Raw genomic sequence first — 24,127 nt, 5'->3', positions numbered from 1 at the left:
TCTCTGTTCTTGGTGCTCAGCTCAGTGCTCAGGCATACAGCAGGTACTGCCCTTGAGGAGCAGGGCCTGGCTTGCAGGTATAGATGTGGATATTGCAGGCATGTAGGCACGGCTGAACCTGGGGAGGTGACAGGGTAAAAAAAGAAGAGAAACTGGGAGGGGGCCCCGGAAACCCTGCTGCTGCGGGGAAGTGGAAGAAAGGGGGGTGGGCGGTCTGGAAGGAGGCTGGGAAACAATATCCAGAGTTTGGAGGGGGAGGCATGGGAGGCAGGAGGCAGGTGGGAGCCAAGGTGGGAAGGATTTCAAGAAGAGAGGGGTCATCAGTGTCATATATCCTCCAATCACGGAGGATAAGGCCTGGCAAGTGGTCCATGGATTCGGCATAGAGGAGGTCACTGGGTAACTTGGCAGAAGCAGGTTCAAGTCCTGTTGGAGGCCAAAGCCCCATTGCAGGGGTAGAGGACTTGATGTGACGTTAAGACGTGGAGATGGGAAGAGGTGAGGCAGGCATTAAGGAGAGGGATGCAGGGTACTTGGACCCTCGGGGGGACCAGAACTCCCCTCCCAATAAGGACAAATTTTGTTTTGACAGAGCCATCTAAAGATAGGCCAGGAGGTCCCCTGAGGTGGTGAGCACCCTGTCCCTGGAGGGAGACAAGCAGAGCTCTGTGACCCACACTGTCCGGGGACTCTCACACTTAGAGTGGGGAAGGCTGTGCAAAAAAACAAGCCCCATGTCCTTCTCAGCTAGGCTTGGCGGATTCCTTGCATCACAAAAGCCACCTAGAGGGTCACTCTTGCTATTTCTAGTGTCCAAAGAGCCTCCCGCAGGGACACACACACAGAGGTGGTCGTGCACAGACTCACACAGATACTCCCAAACACAAACTATAAAATCTATCTATATCTCCTGGTGTAAAGGGGTCCACAGCACCTCTCCCCAGGCTATTCCCTTAATTCATTCCCTTACCCCTTCTTTCTGCCATTCCACCGTCACCCCCGTCCCACAGCAGCATCTCTGTGCCTCCAGCCACATCTCCTCCGTCTCTCCGCATCTCTCCCTCTTTCTGTGGCTCTGCCCTCCCCCACCCCCTCTAGGCCTCTCCAGTCTCCCTCCCTCCTGGGTCCCCCTCCCCGGACTACAACCCCCAGGCGCCCCCAGCCCGGGGCGCTGCGCATGCCCCCTGCTCCCCGCCCCCTCCCGGTTCCCCCCTCCCTCTCTTCCTCCTTACCTCCCTCCTCCCCCCTCCCCCGCGCTTCAGCTCCCGCATCCCTCCATCCAAGCCTGTGCCGCAGCCGCATCGCCACCGCAGCCCCGGCAGAGCCGAGCCAGGCCCAGGCCCCTGCCCCTGCCCGGCCCTCAGCCCGCCGCCCCTCACCCCGCCCCGGCCCGCGGGCCCCCCTACAGCGGCCTCGGCGCCCCCCCGCCGGCGCCCCCAGACTCAGGACTCCAGCACCGAGGCAGGAGGCAGGGAGCAGAGGAGAGGCAAGAGAACGAGGAGGAGGAGGAGGAGGAGCCGTCGCAGGATGAAGGATCGGACTCAGGAGCTGCGGAGTGTGAGCTTGGGGGTGGGGAAAATGGGGGGGCGGGACCCCAGTATTTGGGGAGCGCGTGGGGGTGGAGTGGGGGAGGTGCTGGGACGTGGGGGCAAATGATGAGACTGGAGGTTTGTGGCAGGGGCACCCCAATATGTGAAGGCACCTGATGTCTCCAATGAACCTGCATTTTAGGGACAGTGGCTAGAAAGGTTTGGAGGCCATTAAGGCACAAGGGGGCAGGAGAGGTCTCAGGGGCCCTGGACAGCCTACATTCCCAGGAAGACCCTGGGGTCTAATCTGGGGATGGGAAAGAGTGAGTGTGGGAGACAATTGGAGGGTGCTGTCATCCGCTGGGCAGATTTGCTGAATTAGAAGGATGTGGGCAGTTCCTGGGCCAGGCTGAGCCCAGCAAGACCCAGATTTGGGGGCTGCTGTGGGGAAGGACACACGTTGGGACTGACTGAGATGCCAGCACCTGGCAGTGAATGAAGTGTGTGTGTGTTGCTCTCCGTAGGGAGGGGGCACCTCTCAGAGACTAGGAGGGAAGGGGTGGCCTCTGGAGGTAGCCAGAGGGCCGGGGCCTGAGATAGGGTGACCCCAGAGGTGGGAGAGGGGGTTGCAGGGGGACAGGGAGGAGGTTCCACGCACAGGGCCATGGAATTGGGCTGTATGACAGAGATCGTGCTCCACTGGGGAGAACTGGGGCATCCTAAACTGCCAGGGGCGGGCTGACGTGGGCCTCTGGTCTGCAGGCCTGAAGAGGCCCGGCTCCAGGAGTCGGGCCAGGCAGTTAGTTGTGTTTGGGTGACGGGGGAGGAGGGTGGCACTGGTGTCTGCAGTGAAGGCTGCCATTTGGAGGGGCTGGGGAGTGGGGGCTTGATAAGAGTGGCTTCTGGGCCTGGGGGGATGCGGTGGGGTGGAGGGTTGTAGACATGACCTGGGGCCCCGAGGAGGCAGAGCTGACAGCCTGCTGTGGGGTTATGTTAATAAAGTACTAGACCCAACTGATGTAGCCTGACACACTTCACCAGGAGCCTATTGGTTATTACCCTGGGGTTGTTATCCCATTTGACAGATGAGGAGATTGAGGTTCAGCAATGGGCAGGAACTTGCCCAAGGTCACCAAGCAAGTGGCTGGGAAGATCAGACAGGAATCTGGGTTTCCCGTCTGCCAAGTTGACATGCGTCTCTGCTTTTTTAGCCTTTGAAAGAGAAGTCTCAATACTGGGGGTAAAAAGCTCTGTCTTTGGAGAGCCCCCTGGATTTAGGGGTGGGTAACCTGCTTTACAGAAAGACAAGAGGAAGGGCCTTAGAGGCAAGTGACTGTTGTCTCTGGGAGAGGTGGGTTGGCAGGTGGGAAGGAAGGAGGAACTGGTGGTTGGGGGAGGGAATTTTGAAGGTTTATTTTTTTTAATTAAACTTTGAGTGAATATACGCTTAGGCATCAGGTGATAAAAATAAGCAACACTCATGTGCCAGGCACTGTTCTAAGTGTTTTATACATATTAACTCATTTCGATCCTCACAGCAACCCTAGGAGACTGGTACTAGTATTATCCCATTTTATAGATAAGAAAACTGAGGCCCAGAGAGGTTAAGTAACTTGACCAAAATCACACAGCTAATTAAAGGCAGGCAGGCAGGCTGACTCCAGTGTTGGTGCTCTTAACTCCCCTTCTCTCCCCGTTTTCATCCAAAGCAGGTTGCCATCCATAATCTCATTAGACCCTCACCTGGTAAGGTAGGGAGACTGGGAGACTACTTCATTTTATAGTGAAGGAAACTGAGGCCCAGTGGTTGAAACTTGCCCAAGGTCACACAGCTAGCAAGTGAGTAGCCCGGATTTGAACCCAGATCCACTGCTGCCAAGACTATGCCATGACTCCAAAATCCCAAGAAATGGAAAGTGGGTCAGGGTGAGGTGGTGGTGGAATTGTGGTGTGATTAGAGAGAGGGGGAGGGAAAAGGCGAAGACAGGGGTACAGGGAAGGCAGGGGATGGGAGTCCTCATCTGAGTGGATCAGGGACCCCCTGCCCAGAGGGGAGGAATCCTGTCTGCTGGGGCTGCTGGGGGCAGCAGATGGGGGAGGTGGGAGGTGGGGTGGAGGGGCAGAGGGGGCTGAGTGAATGCTGATGGCTCTGGTGTTAGTCACGGCTCAGGGAAACTGGAGATTTGGGAGGGCATGTGTGGGGCGGGGAAAAAAAAGCTTCCAGATACAGGGAGTACGGGGGTCTCCCTGCCAGAGTTGAGAATGAGGAAGCTGGGAGGCAGGAGAGACTGGGCAGGGTGTGGGAGGCCTGGGAAAGGGGTCTCTGAGAGGCTGAGAGGGATGGAAAGGCGGTGATGGGTGGGGATGTCAGCCCAGGGGGCCTGATTGTCTTTTTCCAACAGTACTTTGAGTTCCCGAGGGGTTCTCACATCTGTTCATCACATAGCTGTCAAGGGCACAGATTTGGGAGTCAGACTGTCTGGGTTCAAATCCTAGCTTTGCTACTTCCTGTGTGACCTTGGGTAAGTTGCTTAACCTCTCTGGTCCTCACTTTCTTCATGTGTGTATTGAGAGTAATAACGGGACCTGCTTCAGAGGGCTGTCCTGAGGATTGAAATTATGCTGGAAGCGCCTAGAAGGAGGCCTGGTGCTCAGCATTGCTCCATGAGAGTTTTTTTATTCCACAGGTGACTCATTTATTTCTCTTGAGTCTCACATCAGCCCCCTGAGATGGGCAAGATGGGACCCCTAATTTATTGGAGTAAATTGAGGGCCACAGCGGTAACCTGACTTGCCCAAGGTCATACAGCTGTTAACGGCGGAGCCAGGGTTGAACCAGGGTTTTCTGTTTCCAGTTCACCAGGCACTTTTGGTTGGCAACTGGGAGGCACTGGGCTGGAGCGGAGGCTGCGGTGGGGAGTCAGTTGGCTGGATGGGTGTCCCAGGGTCCAAGAAATGGGTGCAGAGATGGGGCTGAAGAGGAGAGCAAGGGAGCAAGTGAGGTGGAGAGGAAGATTGCGGAGAGAGAGAAGCCACAAGGGGACGCGTTGTGGGCTGGAGCCTGAGAGGCGGCTGTGGAGTGGGAAGGCAGGAGTGGGGGTGGATGGGAGACTGGGAAGTGGGTGAGGGGAGGCCTGAGGTGAGGGAGGCTGGAATTTGAGGGCGGGTGGAAATGGAGGCTGTTCTAGGACAAGTCATGCACCCTGAGGGCAGGGACTGGGTCCCAGGCGTAGCCCTCAGGTATAGGATAGGCACAATAGGCGCTTTAGAAATGCAGAAGGAAAGGGCAGCCTCATGTTTGAGGAGAGCGGGCACGGACCAGGAGAACCCTGGTTGATGGGTTGGTATCCCCCAGCTGCGTGGGGCTTGTTTCTGCCATTCAGACACATCACGTTCCCCCTGCTTGAGGGCCTTTGCACTTGCTGGTCCCTCTGAATGCTGTTCTCTCTGCCTGGACACTGTTCCCTCTGCCTTGAATTCTATGTCCTCCAGACTGTGGTGCAGTTAACTCCTCAGGCCTTAGCTCAGATGTCAAGCCCCTCCCGAAAGGCCCTCCCTGATGCCCATTTCTCTCTATCACACCTCCTGCTTTATCTCCCTCTTGCTAAGTAGCACCATCTGAAATTGTCTTGTTCATTTTCCATTGTCTGTCTCCCTCCCCTGGAATGTCAGCTCCTTGGAGGCAGGACCCCTTCCTGTCTTGTTCACCACTGTATTCTCCGCAGCAGCCAGAAGAGAACTGGACACTGATCAGAGATATTTGTCAGATGACTGAAGGACTCAGTGGGGCAGAGGGAGGGTGAGGAAGGGAGTCGGTCGGGGAAGGCAGGGAAGGCGGAGGAGAGAGGTTGGGGTGGGAGGACTGGGCTGGATGCTGGGAGCGAGCAGAGGCCTGGGTCAGGGAGACAGATGGACAGAAGCAGGGGGTGCGGTGGAGAGAGGCTGCTGCCTCTAGATCAAAGGATGCTCATGCCCCTGAGAAGCAGGTGTGAGCACGTGTGTGTTGTCTGCGTGGGCATGCATGTGTGTTACACACACACGCGCGCGCGCGCACACACACACACACGCACATACACGCGCGCACACACACACATACACACACATACACACACGCGCACACACACACACATATCTTCTGTGACTTTTTTTTTTTAATTTTATTTATTTATTTGTTTATTTATTTTTTGGCTGTGTTGGGTCTTAGTTTCTGTGCGAGGGCTTTCTCTAGTTGCGGCGAGCGGGGGCCACTCTTCATCGCAGTGCGGGGGCCTCTCACTGTCGCGGCCTCTCTTGTTGCGGAGCACAAGCTCCAGACGTGCAGGCTGAGTAGTTGTGGCTCACGGGCCTAGTTGCTCCGCGGCGTGTGGGATCCTCCCAGACCAGGGCTCGAACCCGTGTCCCCTGCATTGGCAGGCAGACTCTCAACCACTGCGCCACCAGGGAAACCCTGTGACTTTCCTTTTTTTTTTTTTTGACCGCACCATGCGGCATGCTGGGATCTTAGTTCCCCTACCAGGGATCAAACCCGCAGCCCCTGCATTGGAAGCATGGATTCCCAACCACTGGACCGCCAGGGAAGTCCCCACTCTCTGACTTTTCTATCACCCAATTCCAGTCTCTTTCCACCTCTGTTTTAGTCACCCTCTCGTTTGTCTCTGTTGATTTCCTGGCTCACGTTGTCCCGCTCCCTCCATCCACGCATCTGTCTATGTTGTCTCCCCGCCACTGACACTCCTATGAAGACCTCCGGTGTCTCTGATGGGGAAGGACTGAAGCTAGAGGCTTGAATCTGATGCCCCCTCTCCCCAGGGCGGTTCCAGAAGGTGCCCAGGGCCTCCATGGTCTCCCATTTCATCCTCCTGAGCGCTCGAGGAGCTGGCAAGCGTAAAGAGCAGCGTGCCTGGGTTCCAATCCAGCACCATCGTGTCAGCACCCCATCAACTGTATGATCGTAGGCAAATTACTCAATCTCTCTCTGCCTCATCCATCAGAGGGGAATAAGAAGAGTATCTACTTCATGGAGTGAGTGGCTGTAAGGATTAAATGAGAAATGCAAAGCACTTGTAACAGAGCCTGACGCATGGTAATTGCTACCTACTTGTCGGGTATATATGATTCTTACTTTCTTCATTTCGCACAGGAGGAAACTGAGGCTTGAATTGTCCATAAAGTGGATGGGAGCACATTTGGTCATCTTTTCTGAGGTAGTCTCATATGCCCTCAGCCTGTTTTCTTTTAGGCTGGCCAGCTTCTTCCAGAAATGGAATCCGTGTTCATTATGAAATACACACACCTCAGAGCAGGGAGGGCCCGCCCACTTCACAGATAAGCCGGGGCCCAGAGAGGGTCTGACAGTCACACAGCAAGTCAAATGGAGGCTAGAACAGCTGGCTTCCTGTCTGGGCTCTTCCTTGCAGCCTGGCACGTCTTACTGGTATTCTGTCCCAGCCACAGGAGTTCAGTGGTACTGAGGGCACAGCAGAGCAGACTCTTTAGGGGCCAGGAAGGAATAGAGAGACAGAAGGGAAAGAGCCTGAGATTTAGCACCAGGACAATTCAGGTCCCACCTCTGGCCTTACTTCCTGTGAAGCCTTAGGCAGGGTCAGGCAACCTCTCTGAGCCTGTTTCCTCATCTGTAACATGGGAGAGGCAGTGGGTAACAGCCAAGCCTCCCTGAGCACTTATTCTCTCAGGCAGCATCAGGCATTTTTACTGCCTCGTCTCTCTGGCTCCTTCTGCCCACCGTTTAGGGAGGACTTTCTCGCCATTCAGCAAATGCAGAGACTGAAACTCAGAGGGAAGAAGGCATGTGGCCTTCCAGCTGCTGACCTGGGCAAGCTCGTTAGCCTCTCTGTGACTCAGTTTCCCTATCTATAGAAGGCAGCTATTGTAAGAATGAAATGGATAAATAAACACAGTATGCTTTACAATGGTGCCCAGCAGGTTATCAAATGCTGTGTAAATGTTTTCCACAATTATAGTTATGTTGACCAATGGTCCTTACAGAGTTTTAATGACGATTAAATGAGATAACAAGAATGCAAGACCTAGGCCAAAGGTGCTATCACACGCTAGTATTTTGCTAGGTTTTCGGGGCGCAGAGCCTCGCCCAGATTGTGCCTTGTCAGGAGGGGACCTGAGAAGGGAAATCTCTGGTGGCAGAGTGGCCAGTAGGAGGCAGCCTGGTCTCAAGCCTCAGAAGGGGCTAAGGGAGGGACTTCCCTGGTGGTCCAGTGGTTAAGATTCCACGCTCCCAATGCAGGGGGCACAGGTTTGTCCCTGGTCAGGGAACTAAGATCCCACATGCTGCACAGCGAGGCCAAAAAGAAAAAAAAAAAAAAGAAAGAAAGAAAGGAGGGGCTATGGGAGGAGGCATGTCTTAGATGTCTTTGATTTCCTGGCCCCTTTCAGCCTGGGTGCCCTTGAGCAAGTCCATTTCCTCTTCCCCCTCAGACCTCCCGTTCCCCTCGTCTGTGAAATGGAGACAGCTTTTCTCGAGGGCTGTGGTAGTGAGGATCAGAAGAGATTATAGATGTAAAAGTGTCTGTCAACTGGAGAGGATTTTAGCTGTCAGCTGTCTGTAATTCTTACACCAACTAAGTCATCCTTGGGCACTCTACCTTTCCTCCTCTCTCAAGGGCAAGTAAACAGGCAGCCAGGGATGCCCCAGGGCAGAATCAGGGATCTGGCCCTGGGAACCAAAGGAGAGAGGGAGAGAAATGAGACTTGAGGAAGTCTAAAGTCAGCCTGGGGAGGGGAAAGAGAGAACAGGAAAATTCCCAGATACCTGGGCCAGCGAGAGGCCTCATGACCTGTGGGCAGCCAAGCTGAGGGCCAAGTGCTTGAAGGCAGAGAAGGGACAGAGGCGGTGGTGGTGGTGTGGGTGGGTAAATCCCTTGTGTGTCTCTGAGCCCTGGGGGGTGGAGGGCTGAGCAGCTGCAGGTTGGCTCTAGGGGAAGGGGAACCTCGTGAGGCACATGGGAGGCCGGTGGGTCCTCAGAGATGAGCCGAGCATCCCAGCGCCTCATGGAGCCAAGGTCTATTGGTGTGGTTCCAGAAGCCAGAGGTCCCATCAGGGTCCCCAAGCCCCACCTGGTACCGCCCCTCCTTCTGGGGGCAGCTCAAATGGAGGCTAGAACAGCTGGCTTCCTGTCTGGGCTCTTCCTTGCAGCCTGGCATGTCTTACTGGTGGGCAGAGAAAGAAGAGCCTCCCTTTCCTGGGAGATATTTGGAGATTAAATGGAAGTGCTGAAGGCATTCCCCAACATGGCGAGGGGAGGATCCCTGGGGACCATCTGAGCTTGGGTGGGAAGCTGGGGTACCTTCGAGAGGGTCCAGCTGGACGTCTCTGTGCTCACGGTTCCTCGGGGTGCTGTCGGGTCCCTCTGATTCCAAGTTCACTTGGCTGTCTAGATCACATCTAGGTCCCATCTGGCTCTGTCTAGGTTCGATCTGAGCTGCCTGTGATCTGTCTGCGCGGAGTCTGGTCCGGTCTGAGCTGGCTGGTTTCTGTCGGGTCCTGTCTGCGATCTGCTCAGACCCTGTCGAGGCCCTGTGCACGCTCTTCTCTTTAGATCCCAAATGGCAATACCCCCCGCTAGACGCTGTGTGGATCCTATCTTGATTTCATTCAGGCTCTGGTCATGAGATTCTGTCTGAGTTTTGGCTCGGTTTTTTCTGGAAATCAGGGTGAACTGTTTTAAATTTCCATGGAGGCTGATTAGGGCCCCAGATGTAATTAAGCTTGATGGGCTCAGCTTTTGCCCTCAGACTTCTGTCTCGAGCAGAGTCTTGAGACTGGAGTTTGGAGCACTGGGGACCCCTTCCTAACCCCCTTTCCTCCTTCCCAGCTCTGAGTGAGTGTGCAGACTGGATGCTCAGAGAGGCTGGGAGAAGAGCCCCAGTGGGCCCTCCCGAATGTCCCTGGGGGCAGAGGGGCCGCTGCACGTCTGTGTGTCCACATGTGTCGGCAGGCAGCTTTGCTGTGGGTCTGTGTGGGTGTCAGTGGGCCTATTTCTGTGTGCCTTGTGTGTCAGCCCTTCTGTCTATGTCACTGGCCTGTCTGGTGGCGGCAGTGGCGGTGTGGGTGGGTAAATCCCTTGTGTCTCTGAGCCCTGGGGGTGGAGGGCTGAGCAGCTGCAGGTTGCAACTGGGAAATCCAAGCAAGTGAGAGTAGGTGGGTGTGAAGTTGGAAGAGGCTGGATGAAAGCAAGTGAATACACGGAGGAGAGTGGGGGGAGGGGAAGAGAGTGGGTGGGAGGAGGGAGGTCGGGGTGCTGTGTCTCTCATCCAGCCCTCCCCTGGCCGACTGCTTGCTTAACTTGGCGCCTGCCGCTGGCAGTGAAGTGACCTTGCATAGGGGACGTGGCTGGTCGTGTTGGAGGCTGGAGGGGAAGAGAAGGGAGCAAATTGAAGCCTGGCAGGAGTGGCTGGGGGGATGGTGGAGGGGGGGTCAGGCTCCTGGGACGCTATTCCAGACCCCTTCTCGCAGCCCAGAGCCAATTACTGCAAGGCTGACGTTGAGCTGGTTGTTACAATATCGAAATACTTCCATACTGGTTGGTTAAAGCATCTGTCCAGAGCTCCACCTGCCTCCAGGGTGACTGCACTCACAGGACCACTTCTACCCCTGAAACGGTGCCTTTGGCTAATTCCCTCCAAGGTGTCCTTTGGGCTGTCAGGTACCCGGCCTCCGGGACTCTGTGCCACAAGACACCCAGTATTCGTTGTGACTGCTTGGTGCCCTGGCCCCCTGTATGTGACCCTTCCCAGGACCCCCGCTCTGAGCCCAGAGCTGGCAGCATCGGGATTGCGCACAGACTGCCTTTCTTTGCCTCCCAGGCGAAAGACAGCGATGATGAGGAGGAGGTGGTCCATGTGGACCGGGACCACTTCATGGATGAGTTCTTTGAACAGGTAACAGAACCTGGCCCCCAGCCAACAACTTCCTTCTCCCCGGCCCCCGGCCCCCACCCTGCTCTCTACTCCTCCATCCCCTTGGCCTTTTACCAACCCCTCTGGGTCTGGCCCGTTTCCCTGAACCCTGACTGAGCCCCCTGAATCCCTTTGTCTGGCCCGACGACTTGGCTGGGTATAGCCGATTTGCTGCCCCAGGTGGAAGAGATCCGGGGCTGCATTGAGAAGCTGTCAGAGGATGTGGAACAAGTGAAAAAACAGCATAGTGCCATCCTGGCCGCCCCCAACCCGGATGAGAGTAAGTGCTGCTGCCGGGTGGCTGGGGGCTGCGGGCAGGAGTCTGGGGTCCCACCCAGACATCTCACCCGCCCCTCCCCTCCCCTCAGAGACCAAACAGGAGCTGGAGGACCTCACTGCAGACATCAAGAAGACGGCCAACAAGGTTCGATCCAAGTTGAAAGGTGAGGAATGCCATCCCCTGCCTAAGGAGGAAAAAAACTCTGCCCTCCGTTGGACTAAACAGGCCTCTGTATGAGGAATGTCTACAGACTTCCAGGAGCCAGATTCCTAAACACTGAGAAAGCATAAAACCCGAGATTTCCCAACTTGCTCCAGATGCCTTGGAGAAAGATACAGATACGACAGGGAAATGAGAGAGAGGAGGCTTTCTGTCCAAATTGCATCTGAGCTCTGCTGCTTCCATCAGCAGGAAGGTCCACCAGGAAAATACAGTCTTCCAGGTGGTTTTAGTTTCACGAAGGCCTCATTTCTCCAGAACAGTTGCCGGACATAGCGCTAAGCACCCAGTAGGTGGGCTCAGCAAATGCTTCTGAATTGGTATCCTTAGCTCAGGACAGATTGGACTGTGCGGCTGACATCAGGGGCTGGCAAACTTTCAGGAGGGACTTGCCAAATGCTCATGTATTCACTCTAATTTAAGGACTTGGGTGCTGGTAATAAGCACCTTCCCCCAAATCACTATGGGTTGGGAACCTCCTTGTCTGCTGGTGCCAGGGGAATAGCAGTGTTACCGTGATGCTAATTTGTATGCTCATGGTAATTCAGCATCAGAAAACATTTGCCGAGCACCTTGAGGCACATTGCTGGGCTTTGGGGGAAAGGAGTCATGTCAGATGCCTGGCCCTGAGCACAATGACCTTGGTCCAGAGAGATGAGGACAGGGACTCCGTGCCCTCCTGGACTCAACGGGAGGCCATATGTGAGCCTCCAGTGCTGAACTGTAAGCCCTTTGCACTCAGGAGAGCGTGCTAGAAAGCAAAATGATCCAAACTGGGAGCACACTGATTGCAAATGCAGACAGAGGGAGCCCACTTGCATCACCAGCTCATTCTGGACAAGTACCCTACCCTCAGTTCCTCATCAGTACAGTAAGAACTACTAAAGCAATTTCAAAGCTAGATGTTTTTGTTGTTGTTGTTTGTTTTTGTTTTTTGGTAGCAAAATCTTTTTTTCCTAAGTGAAATCTTACCCCAAATTCCAATACATACAACACATAAACGTCAGGCTGTTCTGGCTGACCTGGGGTTGGGAGACCCAGAGCCCTACCTGCCTAGCCTCCTCATCACTCCCAGCAACAGACCCCTCTGAGGTTCCTTCTCAGAAGCAGGGTTCTGTGGGACACAAGTTTAAAAATCCCTGGGCTCAGCAATTTCTTTGAGCCCATTGAGCTCTGACATGAACAGTCTTTATAAGACCATGAGGAGGGCTGTATGGTTTAGGAGTTCAGGAATAGACCAAGAAAGAAGCTAGGAAAAGTGGCAGAGGCTTAGAGAAGCTGACCCTCCAGAGCTCCAGAAAAAGAGAGATCATCTTCTTCTCCATCTTTCTCCAGCTCTGTGGTGGCATGAGCTCCGGCATTGTGTGTGACCTTGAATGAGTTGTTTTCTCTATTTCAACCTCAGTTTCTAGTCTGAAACCTGGACTGCTATCACTGAACTCCCAGGATTACTGTAAGAAGTCAATAAGACCCTGTAAAAGATCCCTTCCTCCTGGGCTTGGCCCCAGCCCCAAGTCTGACAACAGGGTCCCCGTCTGGGCCAGAGATTCCGACATTCCTGGGTGTGTGTTTCTGGACTTTTCCCATAATAGCTGGGCCAGAGCTGTCACTCACTCACTGGCCCGCCATCGCTGGCGGGGGAGCGTTGGGGTGCCATCCAGCACCGTACCTCCACCGCTGCCAGGAACGGAGAAGCAATGTTCTTGGGAGTGGCCTGGAGGCTCTTCCAGGTCTGAGACGGCCTGGTGATTCATCCCTGCTGCATTTTCCGAGCACAGTAGATCTTACCCTCAAGCTCTTTTTTAGAAAATCTGAATAAGTGTGGGGAGTGCATGTTCTAGAAGCAGTAATCCCAGTTAATCTGTGTGCTTTTCCAGAACATCCTTTAGAAGTGGGGATTCCTGGGACAGGGATCACTTTGTAAGGCAGTGGGGGAGCTATTTTCTCTGTTGGAACATCCATCCACTTACCCTAGAATTTTCCAAGGAAAGGGCGGCCACTAGAACCTGACCCACTTGAAAGTGCTTGCCCTCAACCAGAAAATTCCCAGGGTGGGTTCCTGACCTTTTTCTGAGGCTCCAAAAAGCAGAGAGTTCTCCCACCCCCCATACAGGGAATGTGGACTGAGGGGCTGGGCAGGAGTTACAGCTGTGGGACTTTCCAAGACGCAATCCTTCCACCAGAACAAATAGCCCCCTTCTGTCTGGTGACTGACTGACCCTCAATGTCCCCTCCTACCTGGCTTCCAGACCCCCTCAAACATTGGTCCCTTTATTCGCTGGCCTCCTGCCTCCCCACCCTAGAGTCTTTACTGTCTGCCCTCGCCTGGGTATGACATCCGTTCACGGGCCTGGGGGGCCTGCCTCGGGGTGTCCACCCTTCATATGTCCCAGACCCCCGCCCCACATGCGCCGGGTCTCCCGCCCTCCCGTCACTGCGTCCTCTCTCCCGCAGCGATCGAGCAAAGCATTGAACAGGAGGAGGGGCTGAATCGTTCCTCTGCGGACCTGCGCATCCGCAAGACCCAGGTAGGAGGCAGCGGCCAGGCACGGTCAGGGTCGGGGCCGGGACCAAACCGCACTGGACCGGACAGGGGAGGGGCCCAGGCTGGAGCCCTGCCTGTTGGGCGTGGGCGGGCCAGAGCAGGCACTAGCGTGGGGCGTGGCCAAGGGGGAGCCTGGGCAGGGGCGGGGCTTGGGGCGGGACTACAGCGGAGGTCGGAACCCGGCTACATCCCAGAGCCCTAGCCCGGCCTTGGCTGGCTTGGGCGTAGGATGGGGGTGCTGGGGTACGGGACTGCACACTTGCGAGGGCTTGGGATCGTGGCACGAGCTGAAGAAGGGGCCGTAGGCTAACTCAGCCCCTCCCGCCCACTCCATCCCTCCACGGTCTCTGCTCCCTGCCTCCTGATGTGTCTGTACCCCCCACCGCAGCACTCCACACTCTCCCGGAAGTTCGTGGAGGTAATGACTGAATATAACGCGACCCAGTCCAAGTACCGGGACCGCTGCAAGGACCGGATCCAGAGGCAGCTGGAGATCAGTGCGTGTGACATCTCTCCCCCGCAAACTCCCCAGACCTGTCCCATACTCCTTCCAGGCCCTTCCCCTCCGTGGAGGGGACTCGTGGCCTGAGGCCGGATGGGAGGGTGGGCTCCCGGGTCCCTGCCACATCCCACCACCTTAGGTGTCCAGGCTGGCCCAGTCCCTGAGCAGGGAGTCCTTTCTCCCCACAGCTGGAAGGACCACGACCAACGAAGAACTGGAAGACATGCTGGAGAGTGGGAAGTTGGCCATCTTCACTGACGATGTGAGCCCCGCGTGGGGGTGGGGTCTGTTTTTGGAAAGCATTCGCCTTTCCTCCCCAAGCGTAGGCTGAACTCAAGGTCCTAAGTCCGCCCTGAAATAACAAACATCGGGAAGTCTGAACCTGGAACTGGGGAATTCCATGGGGGCAGAGCAGGAAGTACCCTCATAAAAATGGCAAACAGTAAGGTGCCAGGCACCGTTCTAAGCACTGAACGTATTTACATTTACCTACTAAACTCATTTAATCCTCACCACAAGCCTCTGAGGGAGTCGTGTTTCACAGATGAGGTAATCTGATCCAAAAAGGTTAAATGACTTGCCGAGGTCACACAGCTACAGGCAGAGCAAGGATCTGAATCTGCAGTCAGGACTCTTCAGTGCTAAGATACACTTCTCCCTAGTGATGCGGGTCATTTCACCAAGTGACTAATTTGCCTACATTTTGAAGGTTTTCTAAATAATCAGTTTTAGTTTTGCTGAAGTTTTGCACACTGCCCTGCGCTCGTCATCTTATATGTGAAAGAGATGGGCTTTCCCCAACTGTAGTTCTTCTTTCTCTTTCTTGACTTTTGCCCTGGCTGACAGGTTCTGTCTCCCTTTCTGCTTCTGGTGGCAAAATGACTCTGGTTTAGGTTTCTAGACCAGCATTAAAGTACGTTCAGTGACTGTCTAGCAGTTTTCAGCAAATTGTTATTTAGAGAATTGATCTTTGTTAAATTAGCTTTGAGCAAATTTATAATGGGCCAGTTAGCCTGGAGCCCTCCCAAACAGCTCTGCCCAGGCTGTCAGTCTGTCTGAGAGTGGAGGGAAACCTGGTGAGTGGTTCTAAGGGGATAGAGCTGATCCCTGCCAGTTAACCCACCATCATTACAATGCAGGGTGGTCGGTACCTTGCCTGAGGGCTGAACAAGATGCAGACAGGCCCTAAGGTAGTAGTTAACGTCTAGGGTCGGGAAAGGCTTCCTGGGGGAGGTGGCATTGAGTTGTGTGCCTTAAGAGACAGGGAGCATTTGGACACGGGGAGATGGGTAAAGGACATTCCAGACAAAGGGGACAGACTGAGCAAAAACAGGGAGAGTGGACCACTTGCCAAAGAGCCATTGGCTGATTTGGGCTCTTAGGATTTAGGGAGATGAGGACGGGAGGGGAGACGGGGCCTTGACTGCTAAGCTAAAGGTGTGTGGCCTGTGGGTGCGGGGGAGCCTTGGAGGGCTTTAGAGCAGAAGAGTGGCTGCATGTGGTCTAAACAGTGAGTGGTTTGGAAAGTGAGTGGTCTGGCTTCCGTGGGGAGGAGGTATATCTGACTGTGGGTTAGAGTCTCTCTCCCACTGACTCTTGAGGGCTGCAGAGCATTTCCTTATTATTTCTCCCCCGGCCCGTATCATGGGGGCTCCAGGGCACACTGCCTTCTCATCTGGGCCTCCTTTTCTGCTTGCCACTCTCTGCTGTGCCCCCTTCCATTATCCTGTCTGCCTTTGACCAGATGGTGACCCCCCAATCCTGATAGGGGTCCAGGACCCCGTCTCCCTTCCCAGGGCCTCCCTGGTGTGTGTGATAGAGACAGCCCTGGGCTGAGATGGCGGGCTCAGGGCAAGTTTTCCTTCTTGTAATTTAACAAATGTCTCTTTAGTGCTTCCTGTGTGCCAGGTACTATTCTAATTGATACACACATACTCATTCACTTAATCTTCACACAACCTTGTGAGGTGTGAAGTATCCGCATTTTCTAGGTGGGGAAACTGAGGCCTGAAGAGGTTAAACAATTTGCCCATGGTTACAGCTAGTAAACGCCAGCCAGGTTCGAACCCAGACGCTCTGGCTGCAGAACCCAAGCTCTTCTGGGAGTGAAGGGTGGTCTGTAGCTCTCCTCGCTCTTCCCCCCGCCCCTCCCCTTTCACCCTAGATCAAAATGGACTCACAGATGACAAAGCAGGCGCTGAACGAAATCGAGACGAGGCACAACGAGATCATCAAACTGGAAACCAGCATCCGTGAGCTGCACGACATGTTTGTGGACATGGCCATGCTCGTGGAGAGCCAGGTACTGCCTCTGCCACAGCCCTCGGGGAACCTCACCCGGGTCCCCGGGATCCCCTCTTCCAGCCCAGCTCCCACCCCGTCCTATGCGTGTGTCCTCCGCAGGGCGAAATGATTGACCGCATTGAGTACAACGTGGAACATTCCGTGGACTACGTGGAGCGAGCCGTGTCTGACACCAAGAAAGCTGTGAAATATCAGAGCAAGGCCCGGAGGGTGAGCCGGGGCAGGCGGGCCTGCGGAGTAGGTGGGCTGGAGCCGAGCGGGCGGGGCTGGGCTCAGGCCAGGGCCGAGGTGAGTGATGAAATCCCGCGAGAGGCCTTATCTCTGGTTCTGACCTCTTCCTTTTTCTGTTTTCTCTCCCCTCTTCTTTTTCCTCACATCCTCCTCCCCATCTGTCTGTCGGTTTGTCTGTCTCTTTACCTCTCTGTCTCTCCGTCTCCTCCCTCCCTATCGCCCTTCCTGCCTGCAGAAGAAAATCATGATCATCATTTGCTGTGTGGTGCTGGGGGTGGTCTTGGCGTCATCCATTGGGGGGACGCTGGGCTTGTAGGCCCCCCACCCCTATCCCTCCCAGACCCTTCCCCACCACATCGGGAGCAATACCCCCACCACCCCTTCACTCCATCCCCTGCTCCAGGCTCACCCTCGAGACAGACCCGGGCAGCACCCGCAACCTTTACCGCCCGTCAGACCCTGGAGTCCCTGGACCTCCCCCCGCCATGGACCACCCCCTGCCCCCGCACGTAGATAGCAGCAGGCGTGATTACACGTGCACACCAACATGCATGCCGCCGGCACATGCTCGAGACGTGTGGACACCCCAGCGTGTGTGTGTGTGTATGTGTGTAGATGTGTGTAGAAGCACCAAATCGCCCTTTCTGCCCCCCACCTCAAGTCTGTGTGTTGTCTGAGCTTTCCCCCTTCCCCTGGGTTGTTGTGTAGACTGTGGTTGGGTGTGACACAGCAGCCATCAAGCCCCACTCTTCTGTCTTCTGTGAATAGGGGTGTGTGTGTGTGTGTGTGTGTGTGTGTGTGTGTGTGTGTGGCGCCACAGATCCGTGGACACACAGTTTGCGTACATGGAATTTTGTGTTTGAGTGTTCAAATGCAATGTAACAGCACCTCCTCCACTGACACCCCCCTCCCCCATGTCTGCTACAGATGGGGCAGGTTGTGAGTGTGCGGAGGCTCACACTAACATTCCCAGAGGATCCAGGCACAATACACACACAGGCCATGGCAGACACCCCAGCGTGATGTTGAGCAAACCCTCCTGGCTTAGTCACCCTGGGACTGACATGTCCTGGGGAACATGTGTGTGTGTGTGGAGTTCACTCGAGGCGAGTGGAAGCATACACGTGTCAATAACCTAGCTCGGCCTGTATATCCATGTGCATTTCCCCCAACAGGGGATGTGAGGGACGTGTTTGTGTGTGTGTGTGTGTGTGTGTGTAGGATGTGCCTGAAGTGTCAGTAGGTCTTCTCCTGAGACAGAGCCCTCCACATTTTGCACTGGACACCTGTTTTGGGTGGGCACAGAAATCTATATTTCTACGCTATCTAGAGTACACCTGCGTGAGTGTGTGTGTGTGTGTGTGTGTGTGTGTGTGTGTGTGTAGAGGATTTCTGCGTAGTGTGTTTCTACCCTCCTGTGTATTATACACACACACGTTTACCTTCAAGGACCTGTGCCCCATCCAGGTTTGTCTATCCAGATTATTTGCCTCCTCCCTTTCTCCCCAGAGCTGCTGGCCGCTATCTGATGTGGCCACACACTGCTACATCAACATCATGCAACTGCAGCTTCCTGCCCTGCGTGGTCGGATCCCCTGTGCATACATGCCCACATGCTTATCTTTCTCGGTCAAATAAGGCTGCACGTGTGGAAGCTGGGACACCTCAGTGTGCTCCCACCCGCCACGGCAGATGAGGCCACACCCAGGCACACACATGCACACAGGAGCCTGGCGTATGCTGACGCTGGCACGGTGCCTGTTCAGGCGGGCACTCGTTTGCACATGAATGCCTCCCAGATGGGCTATTGATGGGAAACATTACTGATCACGGGAATTTCAAGGGCTGCCCCAGGCTCTCAGAAAGGAGAACATTCTTGAGCACTAACCTCAGAACTGAGAGAGGCCAGCGATGGTCCCCACCGCCCCATCTGATGCTCTGGCCTTTGCCTCAGGAACCTTGGATTTAGGGAACTGTTTATTTCAGACGTACTGGAGTGGGCTAAGTCCTGGGGCCCATGCCCTGGACACATCTCCTGCTGAAATGTCACCAATAGCTGTTCCGCTGCAGGCTGAGACTGAGGGTGGGACACGGTCCTGAGTTTCTGATGGTGAGGAAGCGGCCGACTCCTCCCTTGCTACGTAGACAACATATGCATGCGTGGGTTTGTGTGTTGGGTGGCAGGTGGGAGGTATGTGGGCAAAGGACAGTGTTAGAAGCCTCCCACTCCACTGGCCCAGGAACATGGCCCCACATATACAGGATTGAACACACAAGTACAGGAATGCGCCCTGCCTTGGGGTCCGACATCCGTGTGCACAGGGTGGAGGACTTTGGTGTGTGTGCAGATCGTTTCCTGGAGTCCCTCTTCATGTGAAGCGTGTCTGTGTGAGAGAGAGACAGTGCAGATGTGACCTTCCGGAACATAGTACCCCACTCCCACCCCAGCTCAGATAGCCAGCCTCTTCCCTACCTGGCTGGGGCCCTGCCTGTGTGTGGCCAATATATATATGTAACCCCCAAGGTGGGCTGTCCATTCCCACAGTGCCCTTTGTCAGGACAGGAAGTTTGCCCCCGTATCTGACTTCAGCCCTCCTGCTCCCACTCAGGCTTCTTTGGGGACGTCAGAGCAGGCCCCAGCACCTCACCACCCCATCCTTTTTCCTTCCTGCTGTCCAGCCAGGGTACCCTTTCATACCAGGTGTTTCTGGAATTCCCACAGCCTTGGGGCCACAAGGAGAAGGGTGGAGCCATGGCTGGAGTGATGCAACTGCCTCCTTGACTGGTGTTAGGCCCGTAGCTGCCCATCTCCGGGCCTCAGATGGACCAGAGCATCCCTGAGGGTCTGTTCTGCCCCAGGTTCTCTAAGTCCCACACATCACATGATGTGTTTGCTTGTTGGCTGCCGTGTCTGTATGTGTCCTGGAATGTTGTCTGGGGGCTGGTGTCTTTTGCATGTTCTCAGACAAGTGTGTGCTGCCCGCCCGCCAAGCACCTACAACCATCAAGCCCCTGTGTGCCCCGCGGGTGGTCCCGGACCTGGCCAGGGCTCGCTGCTTCCCCTCCCCCTTCCTCCCTCCCCCTGCCTCTCACGAAGCACACTGCGTGTCCGCCCCATGTGCCTGTGGGTTGATGCACGCTCTTGCCACGCCTCGAGCGTGCGTACAGGATGTGTTCTATGCATTCACCCTGCCCCACCCCCAGCCTGCCCCGCAGAGGACGAGATGGGTGGCCCCCGGCTCCCTCCTCCCCCACCCGCCCCCTGCCTGCTGTGCAGCCGTGTGCGTTGGCGTGTGTTTCTGTGTCGCTGGCGTGTCACGTGATATAGCCGTGTTTGCTGACATGAGCCCCTGCCCCTTCTGTTTCTCCTTTGGTTTCTAGAGCTCTTTCCCTCTCCTCCCCAGAGGGAACAGGACTCCTGGGGCCTGGCTGTGGGCCCAGAGCCAGGCCACCCTCTCCTGTTAGCCCTCAGAGTCCCATTTCTCTCTATTGGTGACCAAGTTGCAAATGGATAAAACACAGGAAAATTCTGCCCCCCTCCCAGCCCTGCATGTCCTGTCCCCAGAGCCCCTCACCCCCACCCCGGGCCGGGTCGGGCCCCGTGGGACGGGAGAAATAGCAACCAATCCAACAGCGGGCGTGCTGTGTGCTCACTTCCTTCTGTCCCCACAGGGGACGGGCGCCGTGGGGAGTGGGAGGCATGGTGGGAGGCGGGTGTGGGAGCTGGACAGGTGGATGGACGCGGGCTTGGAGAAGGAGTTTTAATCCAGGGCTTGGACTGGTACAGCATTACTGGGGCATCCTCAGGCAGAGATCAAACAGTGTTGCAGGAACTGATTTGGGTAGAGGGGTGGCAAGAGGTGAAAATACACAGATTTCCTCAGCCTTCGTTGAAGAGAATTAAAAGATAAATGTCCAAAGGTAATAAATGTTTTAAAATAATGGGACTATGACCCCCAAGGAGGGACAAAGGTGGTGGGAGGAGCCAGAAAGCATCTTCACTCTGAATCCGGGTCTGAGGATCACACCTGGATATCCGAGGTCCAGCACGAGGCCCTGTGGAACTTCTACCCACTTCCTGCTTGAAAAGCCAGAAATGGGATGGGACCGTTGAGAACGTCAGGGGAATCAGACCCTCGCCAACCAGCCGTCAGGCCTGGGTTGAGAGTGAAGACACACTTGCTCCAAAACCCTGCCCTGGAACTGAGGGGTATTAGGACACAGGCTCAAGGCTCATGAATTACAACGTGGAGACCTCTAGGACAGCCAGTCTGGCACCAGACCCCTCCTCCGGCTCTAGAATGCAGCCTTCCCTCCCCACCAGGGGTCTGAGGGCTCTGGACCTGGATGGCTGTGCCATGCTGGCCTCCAGGCCCAGCTCCACCGTCACTGGGCTGAGCCCTCCATGGCCTGCACCCAGCGGATGGTGCGGGTCCGGCTCTCCTCCCAGGAGAACGGGGGCTCATAGCCAAAATGGCGCCGAGCCTTGTCGGTGCTGACGGTGAAGGTGGTGTTGGCCATAGCCAGCGTGTAGGGGTTGAGCAGGGGCGCATAGAGCAGCAGCGGCCGCAGCAGCCACTGCAGCAGGACATTGAGGGCAGCCAGAAACACCAGCAGCCAGTAGGGCAACAGTGGGCGGGTGCCCACCAGCCGGAGTCCACAGGGGCCCAGGAACTCCATGTTGAAGTCCTCATAGCTCTTGTAGGGTGAGTTGTCATAGCAGAAGTACACCTGGCCACCCATGAGCGCAGCTCGGTGCTCTAGCTCCCGGGCCACCAGCACGTGCATCCAGGCCACGTTACCTGTGGGTACGGGGGGGAGAGGGGGTGCCGAGGAGAGAACCAGGGGCGGATATGTCCTTGAGTGCCCTTGCAACCATGTAGATACTGCTCTCTTCTGGGCCTGGGCATGGACAAGCCACCCCGTCCTTGGGCCCACGTAGATGCTGCCCACATAACTACGGGCCTGCTGAAGGCTGCTTTCTCCCAGGCCCCTGTAGCCATTTACCCTCCCAGGCCAGCCTATGTGGATGCTATTCCTTCTTCTGTTAGTCCTGGGCAGATGCTCCCCCTCTCCTCTCCTGGGAAGATGCTGCTCACAAAACTGCAGCCTTTCCTCAGCCTATGACATGGTATTGACCTCAGCCTTCCCAGCTGGCACGGACACTGTTTTCTCTGTGGCCCCTGCAGACAAGGTCCACATATCAGAGTCTGCTCTGGCCCATGTACAGACCATCCTTTTTTAACCAGAGTACAGAACAAACCCTCACCCCAGAACCATGTGGGTCCTGCCCTGTTTTTTAAGCCTCCCCCAACGCCTAGCCCCGGCCTCACCCACGTAGACCCGGCCGTGCTCCACAGAGGCTGGAATGGCCCGGAAGAGCCGACCCCCCAGGCGCAGGCCCTGGTGGTAGAAGTCCCTCATGATCTGGTGGCCTTCGCCGTAGATACCGGTGGGACGCAGGGCACATGTCACGAGGGGCAACCCCCCGAGGACCTGGGGGCAAAAGGCAGGCACTGCTAAGACCTAGGACCTGGTGGTTTGCCCTCTGCCCTGATCTCCTCAAGCTGGAGATGGAAGGAATCCAGGGCAGGATGCAGAGGAGCCCACGGTAAGAAACAAATGAACAAACAAAAAACCAGGGGCTGCCCTGGTGGCCCCGTGGTTAAGACTCTGCCCTTCCACCGCAGGGGGCTGGGTTCGATTCCCTGGTGGGGGAACTAAGATCCCGCATGCCGTGCAGTGCGGCCAGAAGGGAGAAAAAAAGGAGGAGCCCACAGGCCCTGGCTCTGCCTCTGCCTGGCAGCCCTTTCCACCCCCGTCTCCTACATCTCATCTTCTCCAGTCTCACCTTCCTCCCATTGGCTTCCAGGACGAGCTGCTCAGCTAGGGCCTTGCTGCAAGGATAGGGGTGTCTGTGTACTGCTTCGTATGGGGTATTCTCATTGCCCCTAGTCGGGGGAGAGGGAAGATTCTTAATGCTGAGGGGAGATGGGGCCCTTGAAGTATTGGGGGAACCTCAGCTCACCTGTAAAAGGGCTGGCCTTTGATGTTGGGACCCACAACTTCCATGCTGCTTGTGTAGACCAGGAAGCGTGTTCCGGTCTGCACACAAGCCTCAATCACATTCCTCGTGCCTGGGGGAAGGCGGGGGTGTATCCAAGCTGAAGCTTCCTCCCACTCTGCGTCTTTCCCCTCCCCATCCCAAAGCTGGATGAGGACACGTGCCTTCTTTCCCCAGGCCCAGGGAGAACCACAGCAGGTCAGTGAGGGCCGGCCTGCCATGACAGGGGCAGAAGTGTCCACAGGACAGATTGTCACAGGAGAATCACAGAGGTCAAGGTCAAAGAGGGGGGCAGGAAACAAACAGCCAAGATCAGGCCATGTGCCAGGGAGTATTGAGGACATTGTCAGAACAGGTAAGAAGCATCTCACCCTGCACGTTGACCTCATGGATGGTCTCAGGACTGGTTTTCCCAAACACATCCACCAGCCCAGCTGTGTGGATGACCACGTGGGCTCCGGCCACAGCTGCTGCCACCTCGTGGGCCTGGGTCACGTCCCCCTGGATGGCAGTCACCTGCACGTGCCCTGGGAGTGGGTAGGGGCAGCCAGAAGCAATGTCAGAGCTGAGGCTGTCAGCCAGCTGCTGGGTTCGGCCCACACCCTTGGGAGCCACATTTTCCCAGTGTGACTCATTCATCCTATCCATTCGCACTGGAGAACATAACAGGCATCATCTTTTCCACAAGGAAGGGAGTCCACACCCTCCCCCGCCCCCACCCCGTCCCCACCAGTCACCTGTCTTCAGCTCCTCCAGCCAGGGACCCAGGTGTAGGTCAAAGATGCGCAGCTCACGGAGCTGGGGTTCCTGCTTCAGCAGCATGCGGACCACATGTTCCCCCAGGAAGCCACAGCCACCTGTGACCAGGTACACCAGCTTCTGGGCTTGTGCAGAGTCTGCCATGCCTGGCTGGGGAAAGAGACACTGGCGCGCCTGGGTTGTCAGCTGCCAACTGCCCCAGCACCAGCGGCCCCGTTACTCCTAGGAGGGGCCCCTGGCTTAGTGGCCTGGAGCAGTGACCCAGGGGCCAGAGCTGTTTCTGGAGGCTGTAGCTGTCGCTGCAGTGGCCAGGCTACCTGCCCTCTGACCCTGCCAGCTGCAGTTACCGAGATAAGGGGGAGGGCTTGGCGTGCAGGAAGGGGTCAGGGTTTGAGGTGGAGGGAGAGGTTCTGGGACAAAAAACGAAGGGTGGTTGGCAGGGAGCTGGGGAGGCAGGGTAGAGGAAGGCGAAAAGGGCTGGGACTGGGGGAAGGGACCCCCGGGCCCTGGCATCACCACTGCCTACCTGCAGCCACGGTCCCAGGCCGCCCAAACCAGCCACCGGAGGCCGACTTCTATAGTCTCCTGGGCCAGCGACACACCGTCCCCTTCCGCTTGCTCCTCCTCCCTCCTGGCCCATTCCAGGAACAGAGGCCAGCCCAGCCTCCACCTCTCCGCCCCCCACACTCTTGCCACAGGGCACCCTCTGGTGGCCGCTCCGGGCTGCACTGGCATCTGGTTCCAGCAAAACTTGGGCAAG

The 24,127-nt window shown here is 56.1% G+C and overlaps 2 protein-coding genes across 7 annotated transcripts; one reads left to right on the top strand and one right to left on the bottom strand.

Moving 5' to 3' along the window:
- Positions 1-1,406: 1,406 nt before the first annotated feature.
- Positions 1,407-20,182, top strand: STX1B (syntaxin 1B). 2 transcript variants are annotated; one of them, XM_082360857.1, is made up of 10 exons: positions 1,407-1,557; positions 10,371-10,445; positions 10,644-10,743; positions 10,832-10,906; positions 13,417-13,490; positions 13,896-14,004; positions 14,198-14,271; positions 16,174-16,311; positions 16,413-16,523; positions 16,780-20,182. In XM_082360857.1, exons 1-10 carry the CDS (start codon positions 1,528-1,530, stop codon positions 16,858-16,860), a joined length of 867 nt encoding a protein of 288 aa, XP_082216983.1. In that variant the 5' UTR covers positions 1,407-1,527; the 3' UTR covers positions 16,861-20,182. The 2 variants fall into 2 exon arrangements, with proteins under 2 accessions (XP_082216983.1, XP_082216984.1); XM_082360858.1 differs by having other exon boundaries at positions 1,409-1,557; positions 16,413-16,550; positions 19,769-20,182.
- Positions 20,183-20,291: 109 nt separating this feature from the next.
- Positions 20,292-24,025, bottom strand: HSD3B7 (hydroxy-delta-5-steroid dehydrogenase, 3 beta- and steroid delta-isomerase 7). 5 transcript variants are annotated; one of them, XM_082360847.1, is made up of 7 exons: positions 23,894-24,025; positions 23,346-23,517; positions 22,980-23,135; positions 22,573-22,681; positions 22,396-22,495; positions 21,878-22,040; positions 20,292-21,346 (listed from the first exon to the last, which is right to left on the bottom strand). In XM_082360847.1, exons 1-7 carry the CDS (start codon positions 24,005-24,007, stop codon positions 20,931-20,933), a joined length of 1,230 nt encoding a protein of 409 aa, XP_082216973.1. In that variant the 5' UTR covers positions 24,008-24,025; the 3' UTR covers positions 20,292-20,930. The 5 variants fall into 5 exon arrangements, with proteins under 5 accessions (XP_082216973.1, XP_082216972.1, XP_082216975.1 ...); XM_082360846.1 differs by having other exon boundaries at positions 23,346-23,532; positions 23,894-24,014; XM_082360849.1 differs by having other exon boundaries at positions 22,396-22,441; positions 23,346-23,513; positions 23,894-24,010.
- Between the last annotated feature and the right edge of the window lie 102 nt (positions 24,026-24,127).

The sequence above is a fragment of the Balaenoptera borealis genome (genome assembly GCF_965194805.1).
Source record: "Balaenoptera borealis genome assembly, chromosome: 16".
In the NCBI taxonomy this organism is placed as follows: domain Eukaryota; kingdom Metazoa; phylum Chordata; class Mammalia; order Artiodactyla; family Balaenopteridae; genus Balaenoptera; species Balaenoptera borealis.
The sequence above is the reverse complement of the archived record's forward strand: the minus strand, read 5'-3'. Positions and strand labels throughout refer to the sequence as shown.